The sequence below is a fragment of the Gymnoscopelus microlampas genome, assembly GCF_963454915.1.
Source record: "Gymnoscopelus microlampas genome assembly, chromosome: 1".
NCBI classification, from domain to species: Eukaryota; Metazoa; Chordata; class Actinopteri; order Myctophiformes; family Myctophidae; genus Gymnoscopelus; species Gymnoscopelus microlampas.
In genome coordinates this window covers 3,093,255-3,110,338 of record NC_139962.1, presented here as the reverse complement: position 1 = coordinate 3,110,338, position 17,084 = coordinate 3,093,255, and the positions used below count along the sequence as shown (strand labels likewise).

Here is a 17,084-nt window from a genome sequence, read left to right as displayed (position 1 = left end):
ATGAGACAGTTTGATATGTACTGTAGTAGAACATGAGACAGTTTGATATGTACTGTAGTAGAATATGAGACAGTTTGATATGTACTGTAGTAGAACATGAGACAGTTTGATATGTACTGTAGTAGAATATGAGACAGTTTGATATGTACTGTAGTAGAACATGAGACAGTTTGATATGTACTGTAGTAGAATATGAGACAGTTTGATATGTACTGTAGTAGAATATGAGACAGTTTGATATGTACTGTAGTAGAATATGAGACAGTTTGATATGTACTGTAGTAGAATATGAGACAGTTTGATATGTACTGTAGTAGAATATGAGACAGTTTGATATGTACTGTATAGAATATGAGACAGTTTGATATGTACTGTATAGAATATGACACAGTTTGATATGTACTGTAGTAGAATATGAGACAGTTTGATATGTACTGTAGTAGAATATGAGACAGTTTGATATGTACTGTAGTAGAATATGAGACAGTTTGATATGTACTGTAGTAGAATATGAGACAGTTTGATATGTACTGTAGTAGAATATGAGACAGTTTGATATGTACTGTAGTAGAATATGAGACAGTTTGATATATACTGTAGTAGAATATGAGACAGTTTGATATGTACTGTAGTAGAATATGAGACAGTTTGATATGTACTGTAGTAGAATATGAGACAGTTTGATATGTACTGTAGTAGAATATGAGACAGTTTGATATGTACTGTAGTAGAATATGAGACAGTTTGATATGTACTGTAGTAGAATATGAGACAGTTTGATATGTACTGTAGTAGAATATGAGACAGTTTGATATGTACTGTAGTTGAATATGAGACAGTTTGATATGTACTGTAGTAGAATATGAGACAGTTTGATATGTACTGTAGTAGAATATGAGACAGTTTGATATGTACTGTAGTTGAATATGAGACAGTTTGATATGTACTGTAGTAGAATATGAGACAGTTTGATATGTACTGTAGTAGAATATGAGACAGTTTGATATGTACTGTATAGAATATGAGACAGTTTTATATGTACTGTAGTACAATATGAGACAGTTTGATATGTACTGTAGTAGAATATGAGACAGTTTGATATGTACTGTATAGAATATGAGACAGTTTGATATGTACTGTAGTAGAATATGAGACAGTTTGATATGTACTGTATAGAATATGAGACAGTTTTATATGTACTGTAGTACAATATGAGACAGTTTGATATGTACTGTAGTTGAATATGAGACAGTTTGATATGTACTGTAGTAGAATATGAGACAGTTTGATATGTACTGTAGTAGAATATGAGACAGTTTGATATGTACTGTATAGAATATGAGACAGTTTTATATGTACTGTAGTAGAATATGAGACAGTTTGATATGTACTGTAGTTGAATATGAGACAGTTTGATATGTACTGTAGTAGAATATGAGACAGTTTGATATGTACTGTATAGAATATGAGACAGTTTGATATGTACTGTAGTAGAATATGAGACAGTTTGATATGTACTGTATAGAATATGAGACAGTTTGATATGTACTGTAGTAGAATATGAGACAGTTTGATATGTACTGTATAGAATATGAGACAGTTTGATATGTACTGTAGTAGAATATGACACAGTTTGATATGTACTGTAGTAGAATATGAGACAGTTTGATATGTACTGTATAGAATATGAGACAGTTTGATATGTACTGTATAGAATATGAGACAGTTTGATATGTACTGTATAGAATATGACACAGTTTGATATGTACTGTAGTAGAATATGAGACAGTTTGATATGTACTGTAGTAGAATATGAGACAGTTTGATATGTACTGTATAGAATATGAGACAGTTTGATATGTACTGTAGTAGAATATGAGACAGTTTGATATGTACTGTATAGAATATGAGACAGTTTGATATGTACTGTAGTAGAATATGAGACAGTTTGATATGTACTGTAGTAGAATATGAGACAGTTTGATATGTACTGTAGTAGAATATGAGACAGTTTGATATGTACTGTAGTAGAATATGAGACAGTTTGATATGTACTGTATAGAATATGAGACAGTTTGATATGTACTGTATAGAATATGAGACAGTTTGATATGTACTGTAGTAGAATATGAGACAGTTTGATATGTACTGTATAGAATATGAGACAGTTTGATATGTACTGTATAGAATATGAGACAGTTTGATATGTACTGTAGTAGAATATGAGACAGTTTGATATGTACTGTAGTAGAATATGACACAGTTTGATATGTACTGTAGTAGAATATGACACAGTGTGATATGTACTGTAGTAGAATATGACACAGTTTGATATGTACTGTAGTAGAATATGACACAGTTTGATATGTACTGTAGTAGAATATGACACAGTTTGATATGTACTGTAGTAGAACATGAGACAGTTTGATATGTACTGTAGTAGAACATGAGACAGTTTGATATGTACTGTAGTAGAATATGAGACAGTTTGATATGTACTGTAGTAGAATATGAGACAGTTTGATATGTACTGTAGTAGAATATGACACAGTTTGATATGTACTGTAGTAGAATATGAGACAGTTTGATATGTACTGTAGTAGAATATGACACAGTTTGATATGTACTGTAGTAGAACATGAGACAGTTTGATATGTACTGTAGTAGAATATGACAGAGTTTGATATGTACTGTAGTAGAATATGAGACAGTTTGATATGTACTGTATAGAATATGAGACAGTTTGATATGTACTGTATAGAATATGAGACAGTTTGATATGTACTGTATAGAATATGAGACAGTTTGATATGTACTGTAGTAGAATATGAGACAGTTTGATATGTACTGTAGTAGAATATGACACAGTTTGATATGTACTGTAGTAGAACATGAGACAGTTTGATATGTACTGTAGTAGAATATGACACAGTTTGATATGTACTGTATAGAATATGAGACAGTTTGATATGTACTGTAGTAGAATATGACACAGTTTGATATGTACTGTAGTAGAATATGACACAGTTTGATATGTACTGTAGTAGAATATGAGACAGTTTGATATGTACTGTAGTAGAATATGAGACAGTTTGATATGTACTGTAGTAGAATATGACACAGTTTGATATGTACTGTAGTAGAATATGACACAGTTTGATATGTACTGTAGTAGAATATGACACAGTTTGATATGTACTGTAGTAGAATATGACACAGTTTGATATGTACTGTAGTAGAACATGAGACAGTTTGATATGTACTGTAGTAGAATATGAGACAGTTTGATATGTACTGTATAGAATATGAGACAGTTTGATATGTACTGTATAGAATATGAGACAGTTTGATATGTACTGTATAGAATATGAGACAGTTTGATATGTACTGTAGTAGAATATGAGACAGTTTGATATGTACTGTAGTAGAATATGACACAGTTTGATATGTACTGTAGTAGAACATGAGACAGTTTGATATGTACTGTAGTAGAATATGACACAGTTTGATATGTACTGTAGTAGAATATGACACAGTTTGATATGTACTGTATAGAATATGAGACAGTTTGATATGTACTGTAGTAGAATATGACACAGTTTGATATGTACTGTAGTAGAATATGACACAGTTTGATATGTACTGTATAGAATATGAGACAGTTTGATATGTACTGTAGTAGAATATGACACAGTTTGATATGTACTGTAGTAGAATATGACACAGTTTGATATGTACTGTAGTAGAACATGAGACAGTTTGATATGTACTGTAGTAGAATATGACACAGTTTGATATGTACTGTAGTAGAATATGACACAGTTTGATATGTACTGTATAGAATATGAGACAGTTTGATATGTACTGTAGTAGAATATGACACAGTTTGATATGTACTGTAGTAGAATATGACACAGTTTGATATGTACTGTATAGAATATGAGACAGTTTGATATGTACTGTAGTAGAATATGAGACAGTTTGATATGTACTGTAGTAGAATATGACACAGTTTGATATGTACTGTAGTAGAATATGACACAGTTTGATATGTACTGTAGTAGAATATGACACAGTTTGATATGTACTGTAGTAGAATATGACACAGTTTGATATGTACTGTAGTAGAACATGAGACAGTTTGATATGTACTGTAGTAGAACATGAGACAGTTTGATATGTACTGTAGTACAATATGAGACAGTTTGATATGTACTGTATAGAATATGACACAGTTTGATATGTACTGTAGTAGAATATGACACAGTTTGATATGTACTGTAGTACAATATGAGACAGTTTGATATGTACTGTAGTACAATATGAGACAGTTTGATATGTACTGTAGTAGAATATGAGACAGTTTGATATGTACTGTAGTACAATATGAGACAGTTTGATATGTACTGTATAGAATATGACACAGTTTGATATGTACTGTATAGAATATGAGACAGTTTGATATGTACTGTATAGAATATGAGACAGTTTGATATGTACTGTAGTAGAATATGAGACAGTTTGATATGTACTGTAGTAGAATATGACACAGTTTGATATGTACTGTAGTAGAACATGAGACAGTTTGATATGTACTGTAGTAGAATATGACACAGTTTGATATGTACTGTAGTAGAATATGACACAGTTTGATATGTACTGTATAGAATATGAGACAGTTTGATATGTACTGTAGTAGAATATGACACAGTTTGATATGTACTGTAGTAGAATATGACACAGTTTGATATGTACTGTATAGAATATGAGACAGTTTGATATGTACTGTAGTAGAATATGACACAGTTTGATATGTACTGTAGTAGAATATGACACAGTTTGATATGTACTGTAGTAGAACATGAGACAGTTTGATATGTACTGTAGTAGAATATGACACAGTTTGATATGTACTGTAGTAGAATATGACACAGTTTGATATGTACTGTATAGAATATGAGACAGTTTGATATGTACTGTAGTAGAATATGACACAGTTTGATATGTACTGTAGTAGAATATGACACAGTTTGATATGTACTGTATAGAATATGAGACAGTTTGATATGTACTGTAGTAGAATATGAGACAGTTTGATATGTACTGTAGTAGAATATGACACAGTTTGATATGTACTGTAGTAGAATATGACACAGTTTGATATGTACTGTAGTAGAATATGACACAGTTTGATATGTACTGTAGTAGAATATGACACAGTTTGATATGTACTGTAGTAGAACATGAGACAGTTTGATATGTACTGTAGTAGAACATGAGACAGTTTGATATGTACTGTAGTACAATATGAGACAGTTTGATATGTACTGTAGTACAATATGAGACAGTTTGATATGTACTGTAGTACAATATGAGACAGTTTGATATGTACTGTAGTAGAATATGAGACAGTTTGATATGTACTGTAGTAGAATATGAGACAGTTTGATATGTACTGTAGTAGAATATGAGACAGTTTGATATGTACTGTAGTACAATATGAGACAGTTTGATATGTACTGTATAGAATATGACACAGTTTGATATGTACTGTAGTAGAATATGACACAGTTTGATATGTACTGTAGTAGAATATGACACAGTTTGATATGTACTGTAGTAGAATATGAGACAGTTTGATATGTACTGTAGTAGAATATGAGACAGTTTGATATGTACTGTAGTAGAATATGAGACAGTTTGATATGTACTGTAGTACAGGCTCCACTGGCTCTCAAAGTGGGGTCTGCTGCCTGTCGCCAGTGGTGTAAAGCAACTAAGTACATTTACTCAAGTACTGTACTTAAGTACAATTTTGAGTAACAACTCGAGTATTTCCAATCTTCAGTACTCCAGTACATCTCAGGGGCAAATATCGCACTTTTTACTCCACTAGAAAACTTTAGTTACTAGTTACTTTATTATTACAAAACATACATTACCCACTTCAGCCCTATATATATATATATATCGAAAATAGCAGATCTACAAGCTCACAATGCGTCGCGACGCATTGTGAGCTTGTAGATCTGCTATTTTCTAAAGATTTTTAGACATTGTATACATTTGAAAACTTGTGAAGTGGGACATTCTGCTTAATGACTACTTTCTACTTTTGATACTTTAAGTACATTTTGATATCAATTCTTCTGTACTTTCACTCATCATCCCATAGCTCGCGGGGCCATCCCACAGCTGGGCAGGGCAGCCGTAACCATGGCGACAAAGACGCTAACAAACAGCTGAGATTTTGGTGAAATCGACAAACGTTGCTTCGCTGTTCCGTGCACATGGTAATTAATGGTCAATGACTGCGTGCAAATTCAGATCAATTGCTCCAGCCACTGAGGAGAACCGGGCCTCACCACCACCACCCACCACAGAGGTTTGTAGAATTATAGGAGGATATTTATACTGAGCTCATTGCTGATTTTCATTAACGTCACAAATATCTGTGAAATATCAGTCAATATCGGTGAACAATATCGGTTTATAATGAAATATCGTCCGATATCGATATGCCACCAATGATATCATGCATCACTAGTTAAAAAACGCTTCCTTGGTGCGAGGTACGTGCAATGCGTCGCGATGTTACGCGTTGTGCATCGATATCTTCTTCATATACTGTATGTTCAGATTGCAATGTATGGCACATCATTTGAAAGCTTGCCTTCTATATATTATGTAAGACGCTGGGGGAAAACGTGACTGAGGCCTAACATGAGTATAAAGTGCTGCACCAGGTCATATCAAATCATACGTTCTTTGACACAATTGTATGAGACAGAGAGAGAGAGAGAGAGAGAAAGAGAGAGAGAGAGAGAGAGAGAGAGAGAGAGAGAGAGAGAGAGAGAGAGAGAGACAGACAGACAGACAGACAGACAGACAGACAGACAGACAGACAGACAGACAGACAGACAGACAATCAGCTATTCTGACGAGGACAGAAAAGCAAATCCGAAGGTCGATTCATACTTAGTTGCACGGTGGCGTCTCGTGCCAAGAATAGCCGATCTACAATGTAGATATACTCTGTTACAAGTAAAAGGCCTGTGTTCAAAATGTTACTTGAGTAAAAGTACAAAAGTATTGGCATCAAAATATACTTAAAGTAAAAGTAAGAAATGTCTGAAAATAGCCGATCTACAAGCTCACAACGCGTTGCAATGCGCGTTGTGAGCTTGTAGATCGGCTATTTTCAAATAGCATACGTATAACATAGGGCTGAAGGGGTTAATGTATGTTTTATAATGTAATCATTTAGATCTGCAAAGTAGACATTAGGAGGAGGAGGGAATGTCGCGTGACGATGGTGACATGTTCATTAGCATGGACCCACATGACCGGGGGGGGGGGGGGCACAGGACGGCTGAGTTAGCAGAGAGAGAGAGAGAGAGAGAGAGAGAGAGAGAGACACAGAGAGAGATGGCGGGGGGAGCAAAGAGCCTGTCACATCACGTGATCACGAGACTGAAGACCACACACCATGACGTGACACTGACAACGAGCCTCTAAAGCATTTTCACAAGCTTATATAACCTTCTCTACATTACATTACATTACAGTCATTTAGCAGACGCTTTTATCCAAAGCGACTTACAATAAGTGAATTCAACATAGGTAGGGAAGGAAACTACTAATCACCAGAAGTCTTAAGTGCATTTTCTGCAAAAACAAGCAACCAAGAGTATACCTAGCGCTGAGGTAAAAGTGCTATATATCAGCTACCTACTTTCTTAAACAGATGAGACAAAATAGCAAAATCAAATGAGCACGAGCTAATACAAAAAGTGTATCGACAAAACAAGATCCAATAAAACAGTACAACAGTAAAACAAGAGTTAATCAACTTCTCTATTGTACAAAGGAGCGGGGCCAAAGTCAAGCAGTTAGCACAGTAATGGAATAATGGTCTAACCCATCCCTCAAAAAATGCAGTTCGCTGGGTTCATTTAAAACAGCCCTAAAAACTCATCTTTCTGGAGGCCAAAAGAGGAGCTAGTACCAGTTTTCCGGTAGACAGTCGACCCCCCTCCCCTTTTTTTGTACATATATATATATATATTTTTTCATGCTTTTTTCTTTTTTTGTACATAGTGTCATTCTTCTCTATATTTTTATGTTGATATTTGAACTGTTGGTTGCTACTATATATGTCTATGAAATGAATACCAAGGACCCCAATGGAAACAAGTCCGCAAGGACTTTTTTGGACGGACCTTTTAGACAAAAGTATTATAAATGTAATTGTTATGTTTTACATTCTTTGTGCCTAATACAAGTTTCAATCAATCAATCAATCAATCAATCAAACAGTCCACACCACAACCGTAACAAACACAAAAACAATGGTGAACCATGGGGGCGCCCGCCCGCTGGCCTAGCGGTCCAGGCGCATACCATATAAACTGGTAATCCAGCTTGACAGCGTGACGCGGGTTCGAGTCCCGATCCTGATGACCTTTGCTGTGTATCACCCCCCCCCCCCATCTCTCTCCCCATTTCCTGTCAGTCTACTCTCCTAACGATAAAGACAGAAAAAGCCCTTAAAACATATCTTTAAAAAAGAAAAAGAAAAAAAGGCATTGGTGAACCATGGCTCACTACAGTGTTGATGTTGACAGCATATTTTGGTTTAGTTTTAGTCATGGTCTTTTGAATAAAATTCCATTTAGTTTTATTCATATTAGGTTTAACTGTTAGTCTAGTTTTAGTCGACTAAATATCATAAGATTATAGTCGACTAAATCTACAGTTGATTTAGTCGACTAAAATGTATTGTGGCGGTGTCTTGATGGCGTCGTAATGGCTGATTTCACACTTGGTTGCATGCTGAAAATAGCAGATCTACAAGCTCACAACGCGTCGCAGCGCGACGCGTTGTGAGCTTGTAGATCGGCTATTTTCAGAGCGCAACACCCAAGCGTCTTTTAGTTCTACTGGATCTCTTCTCCACTAGATCCCTCACTAACATTTTTGTCTAGTTTTGTATTTGTTGATGAAATTGTCAACATATTTAGTCTTAGTTTTAGTCATCATAGCTTAGTTTTTGTTTTGTTTTTATTAAAGGTAGGGTAAGTGATATTTTTGGGTTAAAACAAAAAGTATTTTGTTAAAAGGTTAAAGCACTATATTCTGATAGTAATCATTGCTATAGAGTGTTTGTTCAGTAACAGGAGTCTCCCCGTCTCTCCAGCTCTTTAATAAACAGAAAATAGTTTTTCCGGTAGGTGTCAAACTCTCAGCCAATCAGGAGAAAGTACCCATTGTTAAGCTTCATTTTTATAGTGTTCCAGTTCCAATTTTGCCTGCTCATTTCTTAGTGTCATCACTTCCAATTTCACTTGTTTAATCTATATCCTGATTGAGTTCTCTATCCTAATTGGATAAAATTGGAAATGAAACTGAAACTGAAACGAAAATGCATTTTCTGTTTTATAAAGAGCTGGAGAGACAAGCAGACTTTTACTGAACAAACACTTTACAGCAATGAGTACTATCACAATATAGAGATATTTAACACTTATTTTAACAAAAGAAAATCACTTACCCTACCTTTAAGTTTTCGTCAGTGAAAAAAGGTAGTCGACGAACATTTTTCGTCATAGTTTTAGTCAACGAAATCAACACTTGCTCACTATCAATTTAAGGAACATCTGTCCTTCATTCTATCATTCTATCTGATCCGTACTGATCCGAGCTATTGATCTCAACTTCCACACAGACATTGACCATTAGCGTTTACACACAGATACAGACACTGCTTTTACTAATTATTTTCTCAATCGCCCTCATCACAGAGCTGTTCCAAGCAGTGGTGGAAAAAGTACTCAAATTGTGTACTTAAGTAAAAGTATCAATACTGCAGTGTAGAAATACTCCATTACATGTAAAAGTCCGGTATTCAAAATTTACTTGAGTAAAAGTATACAAGTATTAAAATGTACTCAACATCGGTCCTGTAGCAATCAGATGAAAAACACTATTTATGATCCAGGAAAAAAAAATAGTGTTCTCTAATTGCAGAGCTTGACGTCGAGGCACATGTATGAGCTGAGGAAGCTGTATTGTTCATGATGGACAGAACACAAGTTGAAAGGAGAGAGCATGACATTCTAAAAGACGAGAGTCTGCGTATATTTTAGACAGCCGCTATGCAGCCAACCCCGGATCCCCATATATGCCTATATATGGGCATATCGAGTTTGTTTATGGTTATGTCTGAGTCATAGTGACATGGCCATATATGGGCATATCGGGTCTGTGCCGTGGTCCGCAGCCCCCCCCCAGTAGCCAATTTTAATATAGGATTGTATAACACGCACGCACGCACGCACGCACGCACGCACGCACGCACGCACGCACGCACGCACACACACACACACACACACACACACACACACACACACACACACACACACACACACACACACACACACACACACACAAACACACACTTTAAATACTTTATTTGATTCCACAAATTACTAAACAGGGAAACAAATATATTAGGGTCAATTATTACTGAGCACTCATGGATACACATAAGCTGCCAATAACTGCTGAAATAGAGCAATATTTTGCAACTTGTTTGGCTCTTGACCTTGACAAACCAGCAATATGCAGGCCTCTAGTGGTACATTTATGTACATGTTCCAGGCTTCCCAATATCACCACACTATACCTACAGTTGTAGCCAAGGCCGGTCCATGTACAGGTCAAAGACACAGCCTACCTCTAGCATCAGCACCTCCTTATGGCTGGTGCCAACAAAAACAATGTCAGGTGTATTGGGGATGAGAGCAAAGATATCACAGGTAGACCCAAACCACTCTGGTAATACTCGCCTATGCTTATACAATACTGAACTAGCAGGCACGATGTTTCGGACTGCGTCGGACACAATATCAACAATGCGGTCATGGCGGGCTATGTACAGCTGTTTGTATGCATGGCATCCATTTGTTATGTGTGCAACAGATTCTAGATGTTGTGAATCTTGATGGTTCAGACAGAATGGATTGTGAGTGTGAGGGTACCAGGTAGACAGATTGTATTTAGTGGGTAATACTTGCAGTCTCGCTTTGATGGTAAATTCCATCAACACACACACACACACACACACACACACACACACACACACACACACACACACACACACACACACACACACACACACACACACACACACACACACACACACACACACACACACACACACACACGACACATTATTTTGTGGCCAGTGTTCAGACTTACAGCTCCTCTCCTCTTGGGGCTTGGCAGTGATCTCCTCCACACAGTCGGCAGGGAACCAGCCCACATGCCCGCGGGCGCTGCCCTCCCAGTAGCCCCCCTCACCGATGTTCAGCACTGTACCATGGGGGACAGGAGAGGAGAGGAGTGGGAGAGGAGAGGAGACAAGGAAAGGAGACATTGGTTTTCACAGCCAACATGGTAGAAACAATCAGTGTGGAAAAAGTACTGACATTTGACTGACATCTCCTTAAAGGTAGGGTAAGTGATATTTATGGGTTAAAACAAAAAGTATTTTGTTAAAAGGTTAAAGCACTATATTCTGATAGTAATCATTGCTACAGAGTGTTTGTTCAGTAACAGGAGTCTCCCCGTCTCTCCAGCTCTTTACTAAACAGAAAATGCATTTTCTGGTAGGTGTCAAAATCTCAGCCAATCAGGAGAAAGTACCAATTTTTAAGCTTAATTTGTATATTGTTCCAGTTCTAATTTTGCCTGCTCATTTCTTAGTGTCATCACTTCCAATTTCACTTGTTTAATCTATATCCTGATTGAGTTCTCTATCCTGATTGGATAAAATTGGAAATGAAACTGAAACTAACGAAAATGCATTTTCTGTTTAATAAAGAGGTGGAGAGACAAGGAGACTCCTTTTACTGAACAAACACTCTATAGCAATGAGTACTATCAGAACATAGACCCATTTTGCAATTATTTGAATAATTGCAAATCACTTACCCTACCTTTAAGTAAACGTATCAATACCCTAATGTAGAAACAGTATGTTAAGTAAAAGTTCAGTATTCAAAGTTTACTTGAGTAAAAGTACAAAAGTATTGGCGTCAAAATATACTTAAAGTACCAAAATTAAACCGTTTCACAAGTTAAGATAATTATGTCTAAAATTAATAAAATTCTGAAAATAGCAGATTTTGTATCCAAAGTTTAAATAGGACTGAAGTGGTTAATGTATGTTTTGTAATAATAATCAAAATCTACAAAGTAACTAAAGTTTTCAAATAATTGTAGTGGAGTAAAAGTACAACATTTGCCTCTGAGATGTAGTGGAGTAGAAGTAAATGTACTGAAAATTGGAAATCTATCTATATATTAATGGGGGTCCCCGGCGGCACAACATCTTTTCAGATGGTGGTCAGACAAACACGCCCCCCCCCCCCCCCCCCCCCCCCCCCACAGACTGACCTTTGACACGGTCACTCTTGAACAGGTGTATCTCCCCCTCGGCCTGGGGGGAGTAGGACCGGACCACCACAAAATGTCTGCCTGGAACCGCACTGTACAGCTTCCTCCTGGAGCCCCCCGACTCTGTCGGACCACCGGGACTGAGAAGAGAGAGAGACACACAGGTCAGTGTGTGTCTGTGTGTGTGTGTGTGTGTGTGTGTGTGTGCGTGCGTGCGTGCGTGCGTGCGTGCGTGCGTGCGTGCGTGCGTGCGTGCGTGCGTGCGTGCGTGCGTGCGTGCGTGCGTGCGTGTGTGTGTGTGCATGTGCGTGTGTGTTTTTTTGATTGATTGATTGATTGAATTTTTTATTAGACAAAGGAATGTAAAACAAAACAGTTACATTTATAATACTTTTGTCTAAAAGGTCCGGCCAAAAAAGTCCTTGCGGGCTTGTTTCCGTTGGGGTCCTTGAATTAATTTCATAGACATATACAGCTATTTACAAAAAAAATATATATACAAAAAAAAAGAGGGGGGGAAAAAATGAGAAAATAAAAATTATATACAAAAAAAGCATGATGAAATAAAAAAATATGTACAAAAAAAGGGAGAGGGGGGGGTCGTCTGTCTACAGGGAAACTGGTACTAGCTCCTCTTTAGGCCTCCAGAAAGATGAGTTTTTAGGGCTGTTTTGAATGGGCCCAACGAACTGCATTTTTTGAGGGATGGGGTTAGACTATTCCAATCCTTGGTGGCTGTGCGCGCAGCCACCAAGGATTGTCGTACATGGAAGTCTAAAACTTTCGATTTTCGTACGATGGATGACGACGATTTTTTTAACGGTGTGGCCCCGAAGGGTCCAGCCGTCTAGAAGAACTGTGTGTGCATGGACCCCCTTGTCTTATAATAACTGCAGATCCAGCGGTTGTCCTTGTGATGGACCAGGACAGCAGAGAGCTTTTCCTGTTGGAAGTTAGGCTGTGTTTTTAATTCAAGTTCAGAGGAAGCTTTCCTTACTAAACCAGTAACAAACTAGAAAAAGTGCTCCTCGGAGCACAGGTCTCCGCCAGGTCAGGTAGGTTACTGTGGCCTCCTGGTGGCGCTATAATAGGCCAATGTGAAAAGGGTGCCATTTCTTCTTAGGCCTTTCACGACAATCAGACACTGCATTCATGATTTGAGGCATTTTGTTCCAAAAGTGTGTTTTGTTAAATTAGACCTGCTGGTGGCGCTATAACAGGCCAATGTGAAAAGGGTGGCATGTGTTCCTCGGCCTAGTGGGAATGTGCGTGTGAAATTGCACGGCAATCACACACTGCGTTCATGATTTGAGGCATTTTGTTCAAAACGGACCAATCCTGCAAACTTTGTAAGTCAATGTTAGCCAATTAAGATGGAATATGAAATATCGGACACATCCGTCTTGATGACATGACTCTAGAGATACTGTGTACCGATTTGCGTGCTTTTTGGACAGAATCTGAAGGAGTAAGTAAAATCTGTTTTCCAAAAGTCGGCCTCCTGGTGGCGCTCTAAAAGGCAGATGTGAAAAATGCAGGTCAAAGGTTGTTCCTTGGCCTCTAGGGAGTATGTGTGGGGCAGAGGTTCTGAATTGGCATCCAGGGAGGGTGTGTGCACAGTTTGGCAGCGACCGGGCCAACGGTGCCGGAGATTAGCTGCTCACAGACAGATGGACGGACGGACACACAAACGGACAGACAGGGTGTAAAACATACTCTCTCGCCACGCCTTTGGCCTGGCGGAGACAATAAATGCCAAGCATTCGTGCAAGACATTATACACCTAGGCTATAAGTGTCAGCTCATTGCTTTGTTGCACACACACACACACACACACACACACACACACACACACACACACACACACACACACACACACACACACACACACACACACACACACACACACACACACACACACACACACACACACACACACACACACACACACACACACACACACACACACACAGGAGATTGGGAATCGTATGGTTCCTGGTTGGACATGGCTGTCAAAGTGTCCTTGAGAGAAACACTGAACACCTAACTGCTCCTGATGAGCCTACGGTACGGTTTCCTCCCCTGGGTGTGTGTGTGTGTGTGTGTGTGTGTGTGTGTGTGTGTGTGTGTGTGTGTGTGTGTGTGTGTGTGTGTGTGTGTGTGTGTGTGTGTGAATGTAATGAACATTGTACAATATAAATGCACTATTTTACAGTACCCACGCACGACGTATGCACACACACAAACACACACACACACACACACACACACACACACACACACACACACACACACACACACACACACACACACACACACACACACACACACACACACACACACACACACACACACACACAGATGTCTTTAGAGCAGTGTCTCTCAAATGTTTTAATTTCAAGGACCCCAACCCATGCCTCTGCGTTTGATACCCCCCCGCTGGGTTCCTGCATTGTTATGTCCGGCGGGGACATGTTTTCTCCTGCTCCTGGTCACACTGAATCACATTTATTTCTGTCAAATCTTTCAAAAATAGACACATCATCCAAAAATAGCTGAATGGCTGCTGTGACCTCACACCTGCTATGGTGCTACGGCACCCCTTAGTGGTGACAGTGTGTAAGCACACCCCCAGTTCAGCTGAGCAGCTGTATATGAAGGACTATGATGATGACGACATGATGACGCACACCCACCCTGCACTCTGATTGGTCTGTTGAGCTGTCCGTCCAGTTGTCAACAGGAAGTGGAATGCCAATACTTGTTCATTAAAAGATGGTTAATGTATGAAGATACACCATCCTGATTGGAGCAGGGACCCCCTCTATATTGTATAAAATTGTGTTTCAGATTAAACTTTTTTCTTTTTACTGGGTCCTTTTACACCTACACCTTTTTTGCCAAAAATAGCCGATCTACAAGCTCACAACGCCTCGCAGCGCGAGGCGTTGTGAGCTTGTAGATCTGCTATTTTTGGCTAATGTTCCCCTAAGAAAAGGGATGCTATATAGGGTTAAAGTGGTTGATGAAAAAAAAAATCTTACCACACAAAGATTTGGCGGACCCCCTGTAGTAACTCTGAGGACCCCCTAGGGGTCCCGGACCCCCTGTTGAAGACACTAGAGGCCACATGGTACACACATCCTACAAATGGTCTCCTAAGTAGGCGCCTAGGTTTACTGGAGATAGATCCCGCGAGAGTGTGTTTCTGGGACGGAGAACAGTCGATAATAAATACATTTTCTCCTGATTTGTCTCTCTGGAAAAAAGCCATTTTTAGTGTGAAAATCTTGTACATATTGTGTGTCTTGTGACGATTGGGTCCAATATTTAGTTCAGTGACCATGATGGAGCTAAAGAATGGTTCATAATCTGTGCTCCATTGGAAAAAAATAGACTCCAACCTTGCTTGCTCTCTCCTAAAGAGGCTCCACCTACTTCACAGATACAGGAAGTAAACCGGAGATGGCATGTCTTGCTATTTTTGTCTTGGTTTATTCTTCACAAATGTGGGCTTATGGGTGAATGAAACTCAGACAGCCCTGTATTATAAATAAAGGCATCATGATATTACATGTCCTATTTGTTTTTTTATTGTTGATTAGATTCTCTTGTGTGTGGTTGGGAACATTAGCCGAAAATAGCAGATCTACAAGCTCACAATCGGCTATTTTCAGCAAAGAGGTTTGGTGTTGAGGGAAAACATGAGCAGGCCAAGTACAGAGCCCAAAAGTTTACCAAGTATGGAGGGTTTAAATGTCTGAAAATACACATCAACATGAATCCTACAAACAAACAAACAACATACAAATATGTATGCCTCTGCTTTTGATATCCCCATCTCAGGTCATTCATGTGTATGTCTGCTAAGGGTTGAGTTTCCTTTTGGAGACTGTATTATACGTTTGATTTTATATTTGATAATTTCACAATTTAATAAAACATTTCTATGTTAACCACATTAACCTGGCATCCCTATGTTTGGTCAATTTGTCAATTTCTTAAAAAAAAACAATACAATTAATAAAATCAAATATAGTGAGAATAACAGATCTATATGTTTATTTTGTGCGACACTGTATGATTTAGAATACAATAGTGGTTATCCTAGTGTCTCTATTCTGGCCATGTCATAATATGTGCATATTTGGTGAACATAGATCTACAAACACATTAGTGAGCTTGTTAGATTAGGGTTATTTTTGGGTCGAAGAGAAGAAAAACAAAGAGGGGACCGAGGATGGAGCCCTGGGGGACCCCGGTACGCTATAGGGTGTAACTGTGGTTAAAAAAAGAAGTGAGGAAATGAGGGTACACGGGAAGGCTTTATTCCAGTAAGTGGGTCACCTTGGTCCAGGATGCTTGCTCTCCTCCTCAACCTCTCCTTTCCTTCAGAGATGTGACCTCATTCTATATGCTGCTCTCTCTGTGTAAAGGAATGTAACTGAGTACATTTACTCTCTCTCTGTGTAAAGGAATGTAACTGAGTACATTTACTCTCTCTGTGTAAAGAAATGTAACTGAGTACATTTACTTCAAGCACTGTGGTTCAAAAAGCGAGCTGCCAAACTGGCATAATATGTGGGTTAAGCATTCTCTGTGCCTTTGATTGTATAACACAT

General features: G+C 38.2%; 1 protein-coding gene across 1 annotated transcript in view; it reads right to left on the bottom strand.

The window, feature by feature from the left end:
• Positions 1–17,084, bottom strand: part of LOC311048878 (SH3 and multiple ankyrin repeat domains protein 2-like) — a 338,179-nt gene that overhangs the window by 96,271 nt on the left and 224,824 nt on the right. The window contains exons 13-14 of the mRNA XM_084062202.1: positions 12,463–12,602; positions 11,263–11,376 (exon numbers count right to left, since the gene is read on the bottom strand). Of these exons, the coding sequence (XP_083918328.1) occupies positions 11,263–11,376; positions 12,463–12,602 (254 nt within the window). The remainder of the gene's footprint in view (positions 1–11,262; positions 11,377–12,462; positions 12,603–17,084) is intronic.